The sequence below is a fragment of the Eleutherodactylus coqui genome, chromosome 7, assembly GCF_035609145.1.
Source record: "Eleutherodactylus coqui strain aEleCoq1 chromosome 7, aEleCoq1.hap1, whole genome shotgun sequence".
NCBI classification, from domain to species: domain Eukaryota; kingdom Metazoa; phylum Chordata; class Amphibia; order Anura; family Eleutherodactylidae; genus Eleutherodactylus; species Eleutherodactylus coqui.
Window position 1 is genome coordinate 73078849 of NC_089843.1, and position 20671 is coordinate 73099519.

A 20671-nucleotide genomic window follows, 5' to 3' on the forward strand; every position below is an offset into this window, starting at 1 on the left:
AAGTCCTACAGGCCAATAGCGCTACTAAACTGCGACTACAAATTCCTATCCAAGATACTAGCAGACAGACTTCAGCAAATTCTCTCATCCATACTAGACCCGGCACAGAAAGGCTTTACACAAGGGCGAAGTGCCATAAAAAACATCAGAGCCGCCATAGCGGCGACGGTCGCAGCACAAAACCCTGAAAGCCAAACTACGATGCTGCTGAGTCTGGACGCAGAAAAAGCTTTTGATAAAATGGCTTGGCCATTCTTAAATACATTGCTAGAAAGACGGGGCTTCGGACAGACATTTATGACCTACATAGACACAACACACACAAATGCTACCACGACCCTCACAATAAATGGACTCAACACCCCCAAAATAGATCTATTTAGAGGGGCTAGACAGGGCTGCCCACTCTCTCCGCTATTATTTAATCTATCAATAGACCCATTACTCAGATACTTAGCACAGACATCACTCTTCACAGGAGCAAACTGCGGAAACATAAAAATAAAGACAGAAGCATTTGCAGACGATCTGCTCTTGGTGGTAAACAACCCCAGGGAAACATTAACACCTTTAATACAAAATATCGAGAAAATTGGCAAACTCTCGGGATATACTATAAACCTAGACAAAACAGAAGCCCTACTCCTCAGAGGACCGGCCAAACCCCCATGGGCGACGAAATATCCATTTAAATGGGAAAAACACGCCATAAAATATCTGGGAATACAAATCACAAGAAACCCCTCCAAACTATATAGCACGAGCATAGAGCCCCACATTAAAAAGCTAGAGACAACCCTGAACACGTGGAAAAACTTCACGATCTCTTTTCTGGGGAGGGCGAGCCTCATAAAAATGATAGAATTCCCACGTCTATTATATATATTACACTCACTACCCATACTGCTAAAGTTAAAAGACGTAAAGAAAATAAACTATCTATATAGAAAATTCATTTGGGGAGGAAAAAGACCACGTATTGCATTCAAAACATTGAACAAACACAGAGAAAATGGAGGAATCAACCTACCCAACATCCGAGACTATAACTTAGCAGCACAGGCGCGAATCATACATGACTGGATTCACTCCAAGTCATATTTCACAAACAAATCTCTTGAGCAGGAAATGGCCGGCCCAATAAGACTCCAGAATATACTCCATAGCCCATATACAGAACTCTCAGGAACAATCAAAAAGAACCCCCTGCTGTTAACGGCCTGGAAGTCATGGAACAAGCTACGTAAAGACAGTCAAGCCTCATCACAAGTATCAATACACCTCTCACTAATAAACAACCCCAACTTTCAGAACGGTAACCCTCACAACATCTTCGTCGAGTGGGAGGCTCAGGGAATAGATTCAATAGAAAAACTACTACACATAAGGGAACGACGTATAATGACATACGATGAAATGAAACAAAAATACCCTGAACTCCAAATTCCGCTGTTCTCATACCTACAAGTCAGGCATTATATCACGGAACTTATACCAAAACTCCAAGAATTTGACTGGACACAGACAGGACACACATGGATAACTAAAAAGGCAGGGCCACGGGGCATGATCTCCAAGCTGTACAGGGCGATAAGAAACATGAGAGAGCAAGATGACATAGACCTGGGGATTGGAAAATGGGCCCTGGATAACCCAGACTTCACCCCAACACTGATAATGCAATCACTGACCTCAGCACACAGATACCTACCATCGGCAAGGTTTCTGGAGATGAGGCTACAGATTGCCCACAGGTCATACATAACCCCAAGTAGAGGATTCCATATAGGAATTTATGCCACTTCAAAATGCTTCAAATGTCAGGCACCTCATGCAAACCTATATCACAGCTTGTGGACATGCCCCGTAATACAGGCTTTCTGGACACGAATAAGCGAATATACAAGGGCACACCTGACGAACTTCTGCCCACAAGAGCCAACATGGGCAATATTTGGGTACCTAGACCCTGAAACATATCGGTGCTCAAGAGGCGTTAGGAAATTATTACATTTCATAGCAGCGGCAGGTCTAAAAGCCATCCTACAAACATGGATCCAACCAACAGGGCCCCCGTTCAGGCTGTTCCTGGACAAACTAGCGTTCCTGTTCCAGATGGACTGGGCGGAGACATCACTTTTCAAGGAAAAGATGGCACAAGCCTTTTTTGAAACCTGGGGGAGTTTTATTCAATTACTACCACAAAGGGTAAAAGACAAACTAAGAGACTGCTTCTATTACACTTGCTGGTTCCAGGAACAAATGATAACAGGGGACATACCCATCTAGGGTGATACATCCAGGTCGTGCCGTGGCCATGTGGGGACTCCACGATTTTGAAGATCTTCAAGATACGGGTCAGTAGACAAAAAAAAAAAAAACATCTGTAGTCATAATGGGTCAAAAGTTTGAATTACTGTATGTAAAATGTTTGTTTTAATGTTTTGTTTGTTATGTTTAATATAAATAATATAAAAAAGGCAGGCTATGACAGCACATCCATGCAAAAAGAAGATATCCAACAAATTTACTGTAATGCCAAGTGTTTGTCATGACTTGTTCAATAAAGACAAAGTTTAAAAAAAAAAAACTCAACGCCACTATTTACTTTATCTAGGAGTCAAGCTCACAAACACACTAGACTCCCTTTACAAATGGAACTATAAACCGCTCTTCCGTCAATTAAGTCTAGATCTAGTCAGATGGGACTGCCCATACCTTTCGTGGATTGGACGCATTCACAGTATAAAAGTGACTTTACTCTCAAAACTACTTTATTTGTTTAGAACACTCCCTATTCCCGTTCCCACCTTAGATCTCCAAGCCTTTCAAAAAAAAAATCTTTGCCTTCACCTGGGCACATAAACGCCCCAGAATTTCCAAACTGATAATGTGTTTGCATAAAAAATACGGAGGCCTCTCGGTCCCATGCATTCTAAAATACTACAAAGCTGCCCGCCTGGCGCAAATCCCGCCTATTTACGCTGGATCCCAATCCCCATTATGCACCTCCATTGAAGAGAACCAGTTCTCTCCATATAATTGGCCCTCCCTACTTTGGACAAAAACCCCCTTCCGTCTAACTTTAGAAATTATGCGCCACATTCATTTTTCTCCATCTTGTTATCGAGACAAGCTAGATTCAAATTGAACCCTCAATCCACCCCATCCCCACTCACCCCCCTATTCTACAACCCAGATTTTTTCCCCGGGATGGACGCGACACAATTCATATGGTGGCAAACAAACGGTCTGACTTCTCTTTACGACTTTCTTATACATGGCAAACTGATTTCAACATCCTCCTTTATTAGTCAATATAGGCCTGCACCAGAGGAATGGTGGAGAATAATGCAGGTATACCATTATTGGTCCTCAATCATGCCTCAATCGATCAGGGTGGAGTTGAATGGTATGGAGGCCATATGTAAATTTACCCCCACCCACAGGCACTCTATCCCATTTCTATAACATTCTGAATAGAACATTCCCGGACTCCAAGCTCCCCTTTTTTTTTTTGCAAAAAAGTGTTTTATTAATTTTCAATTCTCAGTGGTACAATCAGTTTTAAAGACATTTCAACAGTTAACATAGCTACTATTGGTTTCCGTACCGTTGTCCAAGCTCCCCTTTATGTTGCAGTGGGAAGCAGACTTACACTTCTCCCTATCATTGGACCGTTGGCACCACTGCTGTGAGACTTTGAGTAAAAATAGCTGGCAAGTCTCTTTGACAGAGACATCCCTAAAAGTGTTACATAGAGCCTACCTGGTACCAGAGAGGCTAAACGCTATCTATCCAGAGATCTCCAATTTATGTTTCCGAGGATGTAATGAGATAGGTTCACATCACCACATATGGTGGCCATGTCCAATAGCACAAACTTTTTGGAGAAGGGTCTCCCACCTAATTGCCACTGTAACTGGGATAAGCACTGGACCCAACCCCTATGTCCTACTGTTGGGTAATAAACCTGCAGGAATGCGCAACGCCCCCTTTAAATTATTGCAATATATTACTATGGCACCACGTATCTTAATAGCAAAGCAATGGAGAAAACCAACACTCCCATTTGAACCCCTCACATCCTGCATAAATAAAACTGTTTTGAATGAAAAACTCATAGCTATACGCCAAGACAAAATTTTGCAATTTGAAAAGGTCTGGAACCCCTGGATATTCTTTACTAATGTTCCTAATCTACACTATGCCGTAAGTCTATAAGAAGATGGGGAACTGACATTATAACCGGAGAATAAGGAACAACTATATGCCCCTACGTTTCGGGAGACCTAAACCACTGAAATAAATGGAGATATAGGGATTTTTTACTTGCTTGTGGGATGTCTGGAGAGACTTCGATTACTCCCTGTGTACATTTAAAAAGTTCACCCTGTTTATTGTTTTTCTTATCTACTTTTGTTATTCTAAAAATGGGATTTCTGCACTCCAGTAAAAGTATGATTAATCCCCCTGCGTGGGGATTATGCGGCAGAGTGTTGCCAACTTGAATATTTTAACCCAATAAAACCTTTTGAAACATAAAACAGGCCTATCAAATCTGTAAAACTGATTTTATGGACACAAAGGTAAAATAATAAAGAAGAGAATGTGAGATGATGAATATTGTTGAAAGTAGTTAAAGGGTTGTCCAAGAGAATAACATATATTATAAATGCTTTATTATGGCATGTCATATACAAGAAGGACGACTGCATCTACAGTAGTAAAACACTAAATTATTCTGTACTGCTGACTACTGTGATATGTTATTTTTACAAAGGATCTGAAAACGTTGTACATACCTTTACGGCATTTACATTACATTGACAAAGATATTGGGATCCACATCAATCCTGTGCGGTCAGGTGAAGGGGATACGCAAATCGGATGTGTGAGTATTCGGTATAAAGGAGAGTATTACTCAGGCAGATCCCAGAACAGTAACCATCAGAGTGTCATGAGGTGTAGACCTGACAGACTTCCCATAGGTTATGGTAGTGAGATGTCACATGAACAACCAATCAGTTTGGGACTTTGCAGCACTTTGGGACCTTCCAAAGTCCACTGTTGGCAATGTTATTTGTAAATGGAAAACATTACTTTCTGAAGCTCTCCTTGAAGAATGGAGGCAAATCCTTCCATATATCTATTGGAATTAGGTTAAACAACTGTGCCTAGAGGGTTACTACAGTCATTTAGGCCAAAGATGGCCAAATACTGTATTGAAAAATGTGAATAAAATAGAATTTCATCACCTTCCATGTGTGTCCCAATACTTTTGTCAATATAGTATATTATACATTTTAGAAATTTTCTATATATTGAACAACAAGAGGGGGTAGATTAATCAGGAAAGGAGCATTGCATTGCAATAGTGGGCATGGCCTACATTGTAACACCATGCACCAAACTTTTGGCGCAAACTAAACCAACTACCCTGTTTCCCTGAAAATAAGACATGCCCTGTAAGTAAGACATAGCATGATTTTCCAGAATTTTTGAGGATGCAAAATGATTTTTCAGGCTTTTTGAGGATGCTTGAAATATAAGCCCTACTCCAAAATTAAGCCCTGCTAACAGTTAATTAAAAAAGTCAATTTAAATAGTGTCCAGGCAGCTATACATGTAAAAAAGTTAAACCTTTTGGAACAAAAATTAATATAAGACACTGTCTTATTTTCAGGGAAACACGGTAATAGCTGGTGACAACTGTTTTAAGATGTACCAGCACGAGGTCCTGTGATACATATGGAGCGGTTCTAGACTGTCTAATCTAAGTTTACGCCATCTAATTATTATTACACAGGATTTGTAAATCTTCCCCACAATGCCTTCTAGATAACAATATGAACAATGTTTAGATCTCCTAAAACAGTCACAGAGTGAAAAAAAACCTGACAATTGCTGAACAATATCAAAGAATAGGAGGTAAAAGGTTATAAATAGAGATGAGTGAGCAACAAAATGCTCGGGTGCTCGTTATTAAAATTGAGCTTTTCGTAATATTCGAGTAACGAACCCCATTGAAGTCAATGGGAGATCTCTCTCTCTCAGCCAGCCAGCCACATACTGCTGTGGACGTGTGCACGCTGGCACGTCACAGCAGGAAGTGGTAATGCGGGGAGGGGGTTGGACATGGCGTGGTACTCGCTCGAGTAACGAGCACCATCGAGTATGCTACTACTCGAACGTGCACCAAGCTCGGACGAGCATGTTCGCTCAACTCTAGTTATAAAGACATTGTGCAGGAAGAGAAGTGGAGAAAAAATCATATAGGTAAGCGAGAAACAATATAAAAGTCTAGTGAATTTGCAGTTCGCAAGAGAGCATGCCACCATATTTTATTCTTATAGAGTCAACAATATGCTCATTGGTGTTGTCGAGATTGTTTGTTTGTATACTTTGTTACTGGCTGGTAATGTTACATACACCATCCTCCTGATGTTGACATCACAAGCCTGGCGGCCCAGTTCCTGCACAAATCCCTCTGAGCAGCCTATTTGTAGCAGGCAAAGGCCTCCTTGTCTTGATGCTTTGTTTGCTTTGCCACTTGCTTTTGGCATTATCCATGATCCCTTCTCTGGTTTGACCTTTGCTTTAGACGAGTGTTTATCAACTCCAGGCCTCAAGGCACCCCAACAGGTCATGTTTTCAGGATATCCTATAGTAAGAACACCTGTGGCAATGTCTGAGGCACCGACGATAATTACATCACCTGTGCAAAACTGAGGAAATCCTAAAAAAATAAGATGTTGGGGGAGGGCATGACGACTGGAGTTGGGAAATACTGCTTAAAGCCCCATTTACATGCAAAGAGGATTGCTCAAAATTCGCCAGAAACTGACAGTTTTGAGCGATTATTTTGCATTAGCTACTAATGGGCTAATCAGCCCATTAGTAGCTAACTGGCTTAATTTGCGTGTATTTAGAGAACAGCGAGTGGTCTGTTCTCTAAATACATCTGCTTTGTTCTACCGCATGCTGTCACTGTTATCAGGGACAAGGATTTTATGCTGACTTGAAGTCAGCAATGAACGAAGAATGCACAAGTAAGTGCACCATGGGCACGCGTTTACACGCAACAGTTATCGCTCAAAATCTGTTGTTTAGACAAATTTTGAGTGAATCGTTGCGTGTAAATCAGCCTTTAGAATTTTTACACTGGCTGCGCTTTATCCTCTAGATTTATCATGTCTTACTAACCAGCAGGTTCTAACCCGTGACTGCTGTCTGATATCTCTCCTCTGCCTTCACTGCTGAAGGGTCTCGTTGTCAATCACTGACTATACTGAGGCCTACAACCTGTGGATCCAGTTGGTTAAGCCTAGATGGGTCCCTACTCAAGAAGAGGAGGATCTCTTAGACTTCACTCCTCACTTTAGTCAGTGCCAGTCCGTTTGCATTACTAAGGTTCTATTGCTAATAGTTTTAAAAGTCACATGATCACTTCCATAGAGATCATCCAAATCCAAGCAAGGTGTCCTAAGTGATCATAATATGAATATACCTGTATCTTTAAACTTTGTGGAGATTTGTTATCAATTTTACATTAACCCCTTGAGTGGCACGCCCGGAAATTTTCCGGGACGAGCTCCACTGCTCATAGCGACATAGCCCGGAAGATTTCCGGGCTATGTATCACTATGGGAGCTGCAGAGCACAATGCCACAAGCTGTGACAGTGTGCTCTGCCTGCACAGACAGACCCGCAGAGAACAAAGCAAGGGCTTTGAAAAACCAGCAGAAGATATTGCCAATCTGCCGGCAGTCTCCTGCTTTGTTTACAGGTTGCCATAGAGACCATCGGCTTGTCAGAAGCCAGCCGATGGTCTCTGTGGCAGGGAGAGCTTGGTGCTTGGCTGTGAGAGGACTGCTAGGTACTAGCTCTTACAGCAGAGATCAGAGAAAACCTCCGATCTCTGCTGTGTTAACCCTTTACATGCGGCAGTCTATGTGACTGCAGCATGTAAAGGGCTGTCACTGCAGCATGTAAAGGGCTGTCACCATCGGACCCCCGGAATGTAATCAGGGGGTCCTGATGGGTCCCTGTGGAAGTCCCCTAAAGGGACAAAATAAATCAATTAAAAAAAAAAAAAAAAGGTAAAAAATTATAAAAAAAATAATAAAAACACTGGTCTCCCTTTACTTTGTAAAAAATCAAAAATACAATCACACATGTGGTATCCATGTGTCGTAATGACCCAGAGAAGGAAGTTAATACATTATTTAACCCCTTAATGACATGGCCCCTTTTTTTCTTTTTTCCCCATTTCTTTTTTTCCTCCCCCCTGTTTAAAAAAATCACAACTTGTCCCGCAAAAAACAAGCCCTTATATGGCCATGTCAATGGAAAAATGAAAAAGTTATGGCTCTTGAGACGCAACTGCAAAATTAGTTGAAATTCAATGATTAGACCATTTTAAAAAACCTGCCCTGGTGGGCACGACAGGGTGGTAGGAAACCCGCCACTCAAGGGGTTAAGGGGAGTCTTTTTCCGTTAATACACAATAAAACCAGGAAAAGTCCGGAAGCCGTGGGTGGGTGAATATTTTTTATAGGTATTGTAGATAAACTGAATTTGAATGCAGTTAATATATACTAGACAGCCTGCGGCCTATACGCTCAAATAAATGTAGTTCTGAAACTACACTTATCTCTTGCACCTTCATTGCCCATGGAGGACCATGTTCAATTACCATATGCTTTAAATTCATAAGTGACATCTTAAAAAGAGAACAACAAGTAACGCTCCAGGGCTATGAACATTGTTTCTTTTCTGAAGCTTGTATTGCATACAAAACTTGTCCTGAATACTCTAGAAGGGTTTGTCATCAAAGGGTAAAAGTAGTTTTTAAAAAAATTCATATACATGAACCATAACACCCACTGTAGATAGTGAAATCTTCAGACAACTTTAAACCTACTTTGCCTCCTTCACTCCTAGGGGGGTTTCCTATTGCTATACAGAGTTCTGGAGTTCAAGGGATGGTCCGCTACTGTTTTTATTCGTTTTTTATTTATTTAGTTATCGGATAGGAAATCATGTGGCGCAGAGTCCATCTCATGTGGCGCAGAGCACTAAGGGAGCAGAAATCAAGGTTGTGGGTTCAATCCCTGCATGGTTCCGGTAGCCAGTTCAAGGTTTACTCATCCTTCCGAGGTTGGTAAAATAGGTACCCAGCTTGGTGGAAGGCAATAAATAAATTACTTGAAAGCACTGCTGAATAAGTTGGTGCTAATCAAATAACAAATAATATGGGATGAAACTGAAAGGGAGGAGACACAAATTAAATGTTAGAAAAAACTTTCTGACAGTGAGGGTGATCAATGAGTGGAATAGGTTACCACGGGAGGTGGTGAGTTCTCCTTCAATAGAAGTGTTCAAACAAAGGCTGGACAAATATCTGTCTGGGATGATTTAGTGATCCTGCACTGAGCAGGGGGTTGGACCAGATGACCCTGGAGGTCCCTTCCAACTCTACCATTCTACGATTCTAAAATACATGTATTTAAAAAACTGTCTCATGGTGGTGTTGTCATGTTGTTATTATTAAAGTCAACTGATAAAGAAAACCACCACATAGAGGAAATTGGTGGAAAATATAAGAGCTGCTTCTCCACAGACATATGATGACGCTGCAGGCACTGTGTGAGTTCTGCTCCTCAGTAATCTACTATTCACCTATTAAATAATTAATCATTGTGAGTTGAACACCGGAGGTCATATCACTGATGGCCATCACTCTGGACAGACCTGTCCATTCTACTGTACAGATATGGGCTACTGCACTGGTATAATATAAGAAAAGGATATGAGCAGAATTTAAATACATGAATGTTAGAGAATTGTATGATTTCCTATCCTGTAACTATATAAAACAAACTGTAAAAAGCAGTAAAGAATAGACGGAACTCCTTTAATCAGTGGACCCAAACTACAAACAGCCACCTGTGTGGTCAGGTTCAGTATAAGCTCTCTAGCAGCTGCATCCTCTCTAAGATGTCACACAGCAGACTGTAGTAAGGCCATGTTCACACGGGATGGGATACGCGTACAATCCGCAACGTTTTAAAAACCCACCTAAATGAATGAGTTTTAGTGATTTTTCGTCTACACGGAGCAGAAAATACCATACCAGTGGCTTTTTCAGCATATTTCCACAGCAGAATTTAACATAGAGGTAATATAGAAGAACATAGTAACAGAGGAAAATCCGCGTAAATGAACAGGAATCAAAATCTGCACAGAAAAAATACACCATTAGCCAAGAGAAGCACCACGAAATTAGCAACAAACAGCAACTTTATGGCCTCATGTCCACGGGCAAATTCGGATTTAAAATCCGCAGCGTTTTTCCTGCACGCGGATCCGCGCCCCATAGGGATGCATTAGACGCCCGCAGGTAGTTAAATACCTGCGGATGTCATTTTTCCCTGCAGGCGTGGGTCCCGCGTGCAGGAAAAAATCCAGACATGCTCCATTGAGGCGCGGGTCTCCCGCGGAGACAGCTCCCGCAGGCTTCTATTGCAGCCTATGGAAGCCGTCCGGATCCGCGGGAGACCCGCGCCTGAATTAAACTCACCTGCTCCGGGCGATGCAGGTCTTCCTTCCTTCACGGCCGGAAACATCCACCGGGCCGAAGAAAGAAGATCCGGCCGTGACGGAAGGAAGACATGCACGGACCGCTGCGGGTAAGTTTATTCTTATTTTCAGCGCTCATGTCCGCGGGGCAGGAGGGACCCGCTACGGATTCTCCATGGAGAATCCGTAGCGGGCCTGATTTTCCCCGTGGACATGAGGCCTATGTGTTGCGGATTACAGGACAGTTCATCAATTGCCCTCCAAAAATTTTGCAGCGTATCCGTCCCGTGTGAACATAGTCTAACCGAGAAGAACCAAGTCAGCAGCAGCAGAGAGATAATGGAGAGTGAGACATTATAACCACAGGGTAGCCGCAGTGTACAAGAAAATTATCTCACCTGGCAACGGAAGCATGGCAAGTATATAGTATGTGCCAAATTGCAGTTTTCAATTACTGGTAAATAAAAATCAGCGAACCCGCCAATTTCAGCAGCACCAAGCCGACCCCCATTTTCCACTCCATCTCCCACATTTGTTTTGCATGAGAGATAAAAGCTGCCAAAGTAGCCTGGCAGCAGTTTGTTTGTGTCTATCCACTGCGATGTGGGGTAGATCGGGAGGAAGAGCAGCACTCTAAAACAAGCTCATTCAGCCAACAGCTGTTTTAACCCTTTGCAATCCAATTTTGGATTCAGGGTTTACTAGGGGGTTTTCTCTTTCTGCCATTACACAATGTCACCATCTGCTGGCTAGAGTCAGTTCTGCGGTATGGGACATGCTGGAGAGTCCCCACGACAACAGAGCAGCCAGTAATATACAGTAATATACCGGACGTCTTCCGACATCAGAGCTGTACAGCCTTCAATCAGAATTTCTTCAGACGTCAGACAGTGGATTGAAAAGGGTGCCTTCACACTGGCGATAAAATCAAGTGATTTTTGCGCAATGAGAGAGTTAGTGAAAGCGCAGAATTGTGAAACCAATGATTTTGCGATGTTTGTACTCATGCGATGTTGTGACAAAAAAAAACCCTGCAGAATGTCCTATCTTCCTGCATTTTTTTTTAATCTCCCATGTTTCCCTATGGAGCCTCCTTTTTATCAAAAAAATGCTGGCAAAATTACACGATAAAATTGCAAAAGGCAGTGATGTTCTTGTGAGAGAAAGCGGCGTTGACACTCAAAAATTGTGCGAAAAAAGTTGCAATTTTCCTGCGGCAAAATAGCGATCGCCAGCGTGATGGAGCCATAAGGGTACAGCAAAAGGTTGGAGAGGATCAACAGCACCCATCACTGAGGGGGAATGCCTACTGGGCTTCATTTCTGAGGGCCCGCTGTGAAAAGGTAGAGCAACCTAAAAACAGCTACTTTCTAACTTATCCAAAAATATTCTTAAAGCAGGTGTGAAAACTGAATCTTCACAGAAAGCGGCCATATACTTACGAATATACTAATGCAAAATATAGGGCCGATAAAGGCATGCATCCCTCAGCATTCAGACAGCCAAACTGCTAAATGGAGGAGCATTGCACAGATGCAAATACTGACACTCACATACCTTCCTTATACTGAGGGGAGTGGCTGCCTAGTACCATTCTTGCACACAGAAAAAGCATACAAAGGGTGCCAGGCAAAATGATACATGTAGTGCACCATGCAGGCTTACAACCTATTAATGACGCCACATGATTAAGCCCGGCAGGTTGCTCTGCAACTCCAAGGTGAATCGCACTGGCACGGACACCCTGGGCTCCCCCAGAATTTAAATCCATACGGCTTGTTTCAAAAATACTGTTAAATAAGAGGTATTGGTTAGTTAATATTGTAGCCAAAACACACAAGCTCACAAGCTCACATCAAGGGTCCTCATTTTCTTGTGAGTCCCTACACTAATATTAATCAGAAATCACAGAAAAAGGTAAATACATAAAAATGTTTTCCCTAACAACTAGGACACGCTGGTGTTTTTGGAAGGAATATTATTTACATATGGTAATACCGCTGTGACACAATGCAGTCCCGTCCTGTTTCTTAGAACTCAATGCAGCAGAGCACCTGGTTTATCGGAATGTGCTTTATGATAGCATCTTCAAAGGAGTATAAATATATTAAGTCACATGAATTTGATGGAATACAAATGTTTCTTGACTTGTGACAGAAAGCAATAAACCCAAATCACTAACCTTGTAAATCAAGCTGTCGGATAAAAGGTCATGCTGAATCACATTCGATTTGAGTTGCTCATAGTACAAGATGTCCTAAGAACCAAGACAGAAAAGAGATTTTGAAAAACACAGACATATCTGTAAGCAGGAAATAATTGCAAGCTTGGGTAGACGCAGCATGTTACAATCTTACCCCATAATCATCCAGGTAGAGCATGATGTTGCTTAATATAGCCATTTGAAGTGTCCTTCCAGTCACACACTTTTAACCATTAGGTGGCATTATGAATAAAACTCAATACTGCACAATTATCATTTACTACGGTACCAGTGTAATGAAACGGGGCTCAGAGTGGACTTAAAGAGTCTCTGCCACCTACTTTTAGCCTTATGAGCTAATCTTGTGGGATAAAAGTAGGTGACCCTCTGAGTCCGGGGATGAAAGTTTTATACTTACCTCCCCCACCTTTTTCCCCGATGTCAGCTCTGAAAGCCAACACTCACTGTAGTAGTGCCTAATCCAATTTTATAATGGGAGGACGCCTTAGCTGCGCCACTCAATGTACTGAGCGGAAGCTTCCAGCACTGACACTGGGGGTAATGACAGGGAAGACAAGTATAAACTCACATCCCTGGGTGGGTCACATACTTTTATATCAGCCTTTACAATATTCCACAGTGAGGGATACATATAAGTAGTGTCATAACAAATTTTACATACACACACACACACACACACAATAGTAATTATTAGGAAATTATAGTGCCAGTGTTTCTGGTGGCGCAATGCGCCACACAGCTGTGCTGCATGGTACATCCATTATGATCCCCACACATCACACATACAGCTATACTGCATCCATCTTGATTCCCACACATTACACACACAGCTCTCTTCTACATCCGGACCCCACACGTCACACACACAGATTTGCTACATTCTGATTCACACATACAGGTCGGATGATCGACTGCTTGAAGACCTGTAGGAGAAGACAGAAGCGATTTATAAACGCTTCTGCCTTCTCTTTTGCAGGCGACACAGTGCTCAATGAGTGCTATCTAGTGGACAGAGGACGTAGCACTGCCACTTCCTCATTGGAACCTCTAATCACGTGATTGCTGGAGACCCCTGGAATGGTAGAGCTGCAGGGTGTGCAATGACTACTATCAGTACAGAGGAAGCTTTTTCCCTGTAAATGCAGCTGCTATAGGGCATCCCACACAAGACTCACGGGTGAAATAGATGTTAAAGTTTTTTTTAAATTACAGGAAAAAATACAGTCCAAGTCCGTACAAATTATATATCCAAAAGGTCCCAAAAAATGACAAATCCATTCCTGTACTTTATTTTAGTTTAAATATAGTAATTTTAAAGATATGAAGAACTATTAAAGAAAACCTTTTTTTTTACTTTTTGTACACATTACCCGTAATAAAACAAAAATACAGAAAAAGAACTCAGTGAAAAAAGTATTAAAATATAGCCCTATGTATGCCCCAAAAACACAGTAAAAATAATAAAAATAAATAAATAGGGACATAAAACCACCACATAGGTAAAAATCACTAAAAAGCGTCTGGTCCTTTAAGTCTTCAGGGGTTTAACCCTTTCCAATCCAATTTGTATTCTGGTTTTCCTAGGGGGCTTACCCTTTTTCTGGCGTTATACAACGGCGCTCTATGCTGGCTAAAGCCAGTACTGCATGAGGTAACACATTGGATAGGCTCTGACAGCAGAGAGACTGGCAATATACAGTAAGAGAACCCAGACAGCCATCTTCCAACATCGGAGCTGTACAGCCTTAAATCATAGTGTCTTCAGATGTCAGACAGTGGATTGGAAAGGGTTAAAATTCCGCTTAACGTCACATTCCTAATCACCTGAGACTGTGAGCCCACTTTTCATTTTTAAGACTACATTTTCCCCTCCCTAGTTTGCCAACATTGCACTAAAATGGCAACAAGGGCAACCTGGAGTGGGTTCCCTCTCTCTGGGGACCCATAGTAGCCATATGGGATACCACTATTTTATGTAGCCCCTTGATAAGAGGAGAGTAAAGTAAGGCACAGTCAAAACACCTTTGGCAGTGGCTTTTGCCCTAGAAAAACAAAAAGGACATAGTGTCCTTCCTTCCTGATAGTCTGTCGAAGAAATTCATGACACCCCCATACGACAGTTGGAGTGTTCAGACAACTTTTCCCAAATGTGTATGGGGGTCTTCAGAATTATTCTTTGAGATGTCATATGCCTTGAGAGTAGAATAGAGCTAAACCTCCGCTGGGTCCATAGGACGCCAGCAGAATTCTAAACTAGCTATGAAAGCAGCCCTATATATGAACGCATAGAAAATACACAAAATAACTTCGAATGGATGCAAACACAATAAGGCAAAGTATTAACATAGTTTGACATTTACAATTTCTTTTATGCTCTACTGTGAAATTTAGTTCAAAAGGTGAATTTTCTCATTTATTTATGCGACTTCCTGGCTTTACTAGCTGTGAATTACAAAAATAACAAATAATACCGATCACAAATAAGTATGCCAGATTCTGTATATATGCAAAATAAGATGGGGATTGCAGATTTCTAATTATTCTTTCCTTCGTTTGAAATAACTAGTTTCTGGCCATAATATACTGCTTTTATGCGCACAGATAATGCATATTTATAGTGGTTGGAGCTCTGTTGCTCTGGTCCACAGCTCTGAATCTCCTGCATTGACACAAACTCTCCCTCTCTTCTCTTTTCTTCCTATTGACTTCCTCCCTTTTTCTCTTGCCTTTTTTTTGTATCTTGCTGCAGAAGGGGAAAACTGGTATTGTTCTTATGCCATTTAGAGGCTGATGGGCATATTACAATGGCTTGATCTTTGAAGAGGTCATTTCCCCGCTGGCGCCCTGCAGATTGGCCTCTGTTTTTCCTGGTTGTTTGCCTTCTGGTTATTTTGTCTTCTTACAAGCCTGTTGAGTTGAGCACACTTATGCCCTTGTATGTACTACTTGCCTAAGGGTCCATTAATATGGGAAAACCTGTTGGGCACAAATGCCCACCAGGTCGTCCCAGTAATAATCATTCATGTGCTTTTACACAGGAACGATCATCATTCGTGGATGGAGGCAGAGCAGGCCAGAGATCGTATCGGCCAGCCCACCTCCATTCACAATAAACAGGCAGATATTTATAAGTGAACGACCGCCTGTTTACATGGGCCAATCCATTGTTAAGTTTTCAGCATGCAGAAACTGAATGACAAACAAGAAGTAAAATAATGTTAATTATTCAGTTGGGGCATGCATTTAGACTGAATAATTGTCTAAATGAATGCTTTATCGGCACAAGTAAAATGGTCCTGAGTGAAGACCTCTACTTGTACGCGGTCTGTTCGTTATGTGACCTTTTTCTGTTTACACGTTTTTATGCATAGTTGTTGTTAGAGGAGTCTTTCAAGCCATGCCTACTGTGTTCCCACATGTAGTTGGCAAGATTATGGCAAGATTTTCTATTTATTTGTTGCTTGTATACTGTATTTATGTGCCATAAACCGGGAATAATGTAAGCTTGTAAAACTTTTGAAACCCCAATAAACTTGTATGCTAAAAAAAACAAAAACTATGACTTCTTTGAAAGACCACGGCATTTCAAAGTGAAAAGGTATATATCAGAAATGTGGGTTTCTGTTGCAATTTTATGCTGCCTTTCAGTTGAATCTATAAAACAATATGTATTAAGCTACTGTGTTCCCTCTACTGATCGCTGCAGGTAGTTAGCATTTTATAATTTCTCCAGGACTGAATTATTGATGACTTGTCCTCAGGACAGGTCCTCAATAGTTGACCTGCAAGGGTCTGCCACCTGGAACCCCGTTCGACCAGCTGATCATTGGGCCACTGCAGCAGAATATGGAGCCAATGTGTTACTCATAACACACACTACGCTGAGCTGGGAGGATACTGCAGGCTCAGCTCCCATTCTTTTGAATATCATCCCAGGCAACTGCAATGTGTATGGTGCGGTTTGTTGTCTGCTCTGACAGTGGGCCAAGGTGATTGGGGAGGATCCCGAATGGCGGATCCTCACTGATCGAGGAGGATAGATCATCAATATTAAAGTCTCTGACATTCCCTTTACCTTTATGGATGTGCAGGAAATTGAAGCTCCAACCCCAATAAAGATATAAACACGTTTGACTTATAGTATTTATAATAAAAAACGTATGGTGGACATTCACCTTAGGTTTTTCTCCATTGCTAGCCATGGATAGTACTACTTTTATCAGTCGTCTTTTTATTGTAATTATCTTTCATGTACTCAGATTATCTAAAAACAGTGACAACTTGAAAATTAGTTTTTTTGCTCTTCAGGTAGTTCTTCTAATTAACATCACATATTGAAGGCAACCAGTTCCTGTACCTTAAATAGCTGCACGTTTCCATGACTCCATTGTCTCATTTTGTGCAAATCCTATAGTGTAACGTGTTCAGAGCTCCTGCCTGTTACTTTAGAGGTAATAAAGGTAAATTCAGAATGAATTTACAAGACAGCAGCTCATCATAAAAGCTCAGATTTTACAACACGTGCAAATTACTTCTGTCCTTTGTTCACTTGATGTTCATTGATCTTCTAGTACTGAATAACTAAAAACTAAAGCGGCTGCATGCCGATAGACTATTTTCAAATGCAAAATTAATATCACTGCAAATGTCACTTGAAGGGTAACTTTCATTCCAGAAATCTTAGAGCTGAGACCACCATCACTGATAGCTATAGTGAATAGGGTACAAACGTTCTTATAAGCCCTCTAGCCCTGAAATTTTTTTGTTCTCGTAATGAGTTACTCTTTTCTCATCTCCTTGTGCTTTTATGTAAAATTGGAGGCATGGAGGTCTAAGTACAGGCCCATGTGGACACCATATTAATTTCCCTCACAGCTTGCAATATGGCTCTGTTACTCGGAAAAATCATAGAGAAAGCAAGATTTTTCAATCATCTGTGTCCATCTCTTTAAAAGGTAAGCACACAGTAATGTCAACTATCTAAAGGGTAAAGTTCCCTGCTGCAAGCACTGAATCGGGACCAAATCCTAGGGTGACTTTTTTTGGCAGACTGTTTTTGTGGGGTGGTTTGCCATTGTCTTCCCCAGTCATCTTTACCCCCCAGCAAGTTGGGTATTCATTTTACCGACCTCGGAAGGATAGAAGGCTGAGTCAACCTTGAGCTGGCTACCTGAACCATGCAGGGATTGAACCCACAACCTTTAGGTCGTGAGTGAGAGCTTAGGGCTGCATTATGCTGCATTCTGTGGACTAGCTACATTCTAAAAGCAGTCTTTTTAGTCAAACCAGAATTCATCACATAATCTTGGTATAGCTGACATCCTATCAAATCAAATATTACCTATGACCCATTTTTATTCTATTTTTAGCTTACATCATTTTAAAAATGCTTTACCCACGATGAATGTATGAGGTGCAACTTCATCTTGCGCCAGATACAAAATCTTAAACAGAACAACGAAATTATCAGATATTTATAGTACAGGGTGGTACAAAAGTATGGAGACACCTGAAAGAATGGATAACAGTGGTTGGGAATTCCATCCTGAATGTGCCGTGCTGCTAAGGGGAAGGGGGCAAATCTGTGAGGGGCAGTGTCCAACACGGCAGCCATTTTGAAAGCCACCATCTTGGCACCAAGCTGACATTTTCAAATGGGAAGAGGTGAATATGACATAGGTATCTGATAGGAAATTTGTTGAGGAATCCACCATCAGAAGATACTGGCTATGCATAAATGGCACGCGTACAAGATCCATTTGCTGCATCATCTCAATGAGGATGATCCCAAACACAGTGCTGAATTTGCAGAATGGATGTTGTTAGCAACTGCAACATTTTACAGAGACAATACTATTCAGTGATGAAGCAAACTTCTACGTGCATGGGGAGGTGATCAAACAAAACATTCGCCACTGGTCCAAAACAACCCTCCACTTGACTGATCCTTCCAAGATGGTTGGATCACAGAAAGTCATGGTGTGGTACGGTGTGTGGAGTACGAAGATAGTATGGCCATTCTTCATCAATGATAACCTTATTACTGCCAAGTATCTGCAACTGTTACATGATGAGGTGTTCCTGTCACTGTGAATGAAGATGGCTCATTCCCAGTGTTCTTCCAGCACAATGGTCCCCCCCCCCCTTCCCCCAACACATTATGGACAAGATGTCTGCAAGTTTTGGGATTAGCAGTTTCCGGGAAAGTGATTAGGTGCCATGGCCCCGCGTAGTGGTCACTGTGCTCACCAGATCTCACCCCATCGGACTTCTTACTACCTGTGAGGCGAGATCTAGTCCAGAGTTTACGCAGTGAAATCCAGAGTGTGGAGCACATAGAACAGCAGATTATGGACGCCTGTGCAAGAATTTCTGCTGAGGTGTTGCTCTCAGTGTATCGTGAATGGGAGAAGAAGATAGCTTTGATGCTTCAAAACAACGAGGAGCACATTGAGCATATCTGCAGTGGATTGTCGTCAAGCTCTATGTCTCGGAAAAAAATGTTAACAACTTTTGTGTAAGCTTGTGAAAACCTGTAAAGTGGTCTCATAAATGGTCCTTACTCGAAAAGCAATCTAATATAACCACTTTGAAAAAGAAAAATGTGTTAAATGCCATCTTGTAGCCACAAGCTTAAACGGAGGTGTTGCAGCCTTAAAACTATTGCTTGGCCCTATTAATAAAAAGATAAGACTTTAGGGCTAAAAAGCACAGGAGCTGGACCACCAGTCAGACTTCTTTTCATAGATTAATAAAGTTTGAGGTGTTTAGGTCCAAGAGGAGAAAGATTAATCATCACTTGACTTGAGCACATGGTTCCTATTTGCATACAGCCCACAGTTAAGTATGGAGGAGGTGCTATTATGCTTAGTGATGTTTCAGAGGTAGTGTGGTTGGTGACTTACTAAAAAAAAAAAATTATATATAATATAATATATTGAAGGAACCATGGATCCCAAGTGAACCATGACATCCTGGAGTACCATGCCACCCCTCCCGGCACACATCTTATTGGTCGTGGTTTCACAGCACAGTTAGGGGATGATCTAAAGCATAGCCCCTTTGCAAAAAGTACATTCAATCAAAAGAATGACAACAGGTGCTGAAGAACCTGGTTTGAGTACCCCAAAGTCTTAACTGCAATTCAACTGGACTTCTTCGGGATCATCTGGACAGGTATGTTCAAAATGTGCTAGTTACAAGCCTTACCGTTGAGAGTTGATACTTTAGATGACTGGACCAACACAATGCCCTGAAATTGCATTGCTGTTATCACTGCTAAGGGTGGATACTTTGTTAGGAGAAAAAGTTTGAAGGAAATCAAGGCTCAATTCATTTGTAAACAATGTGTAAGGTTGTTTGCCTAAAGGCCACATTTACTTGCAAAGATGATTGCTCAAAATTCATTCAAAAGATAGGGAGAATGACAGTTTGAGTGATCATTTTGCATAAACTGCTAATGGGCACTAATGCCCATTAGTAGCTTATTACCTTCATTTGCATGTAAATGAGGCTCCCTTCGCTGTATGCAGATAACAGCAGGTGGTCTGTTATCTGCACACAGCCACTTTGTTCAGCCGCGGGACTGCAGCTGAAAACAATGTTATCAGCGCTCTCGTGGAGAATCACAGTCTGTGGTCCCTGCTATCAGCAGCCCGGCTGAACGATGGATTTTGAACTCAACGTAAAATCATCGTTCGGCCGAAAAGCTAACGATGGTAGCATTTACATGCAACGATTACCACTCAAAAGCCATCGTTTGAGTGAATATTGAGCGATAATCGTCCTGTGTAAATGGGGCTAAAATAAATCCATATTCATCACAATAACTTCTTCTGTTTATTTCTAAAAAAAAATCAAGGA

At 41.6% G+C, this 20671-nt stretch overlaps 1 protein-coding gene across 3 annotated transcripts in view; it reads right to left on the minus strand.

Moving 5' to 3' along the window:
* TBC1D19 (TBC1 domain family member 19) overlaps nucleotides 1–20671 on the minus strand; it is a 168334-nt gene that overhangs the window by 81343 nt on the left and 66320 nt on the right. For all 3 annotated transcript variants that reach the window (XM_066574627.1, XM_066574624.1, XM_066574626.1), the window contains one exon: nucleotides 12767–12841. In XM_066574627.1, the coding sequence (XP_066430724.1) occupies nucleotides 12767–12841 (75 nt within the window). The remainder of the gene's footprint in view (nucleotides 1–12766; nucleotides 12842–20671) is intronic.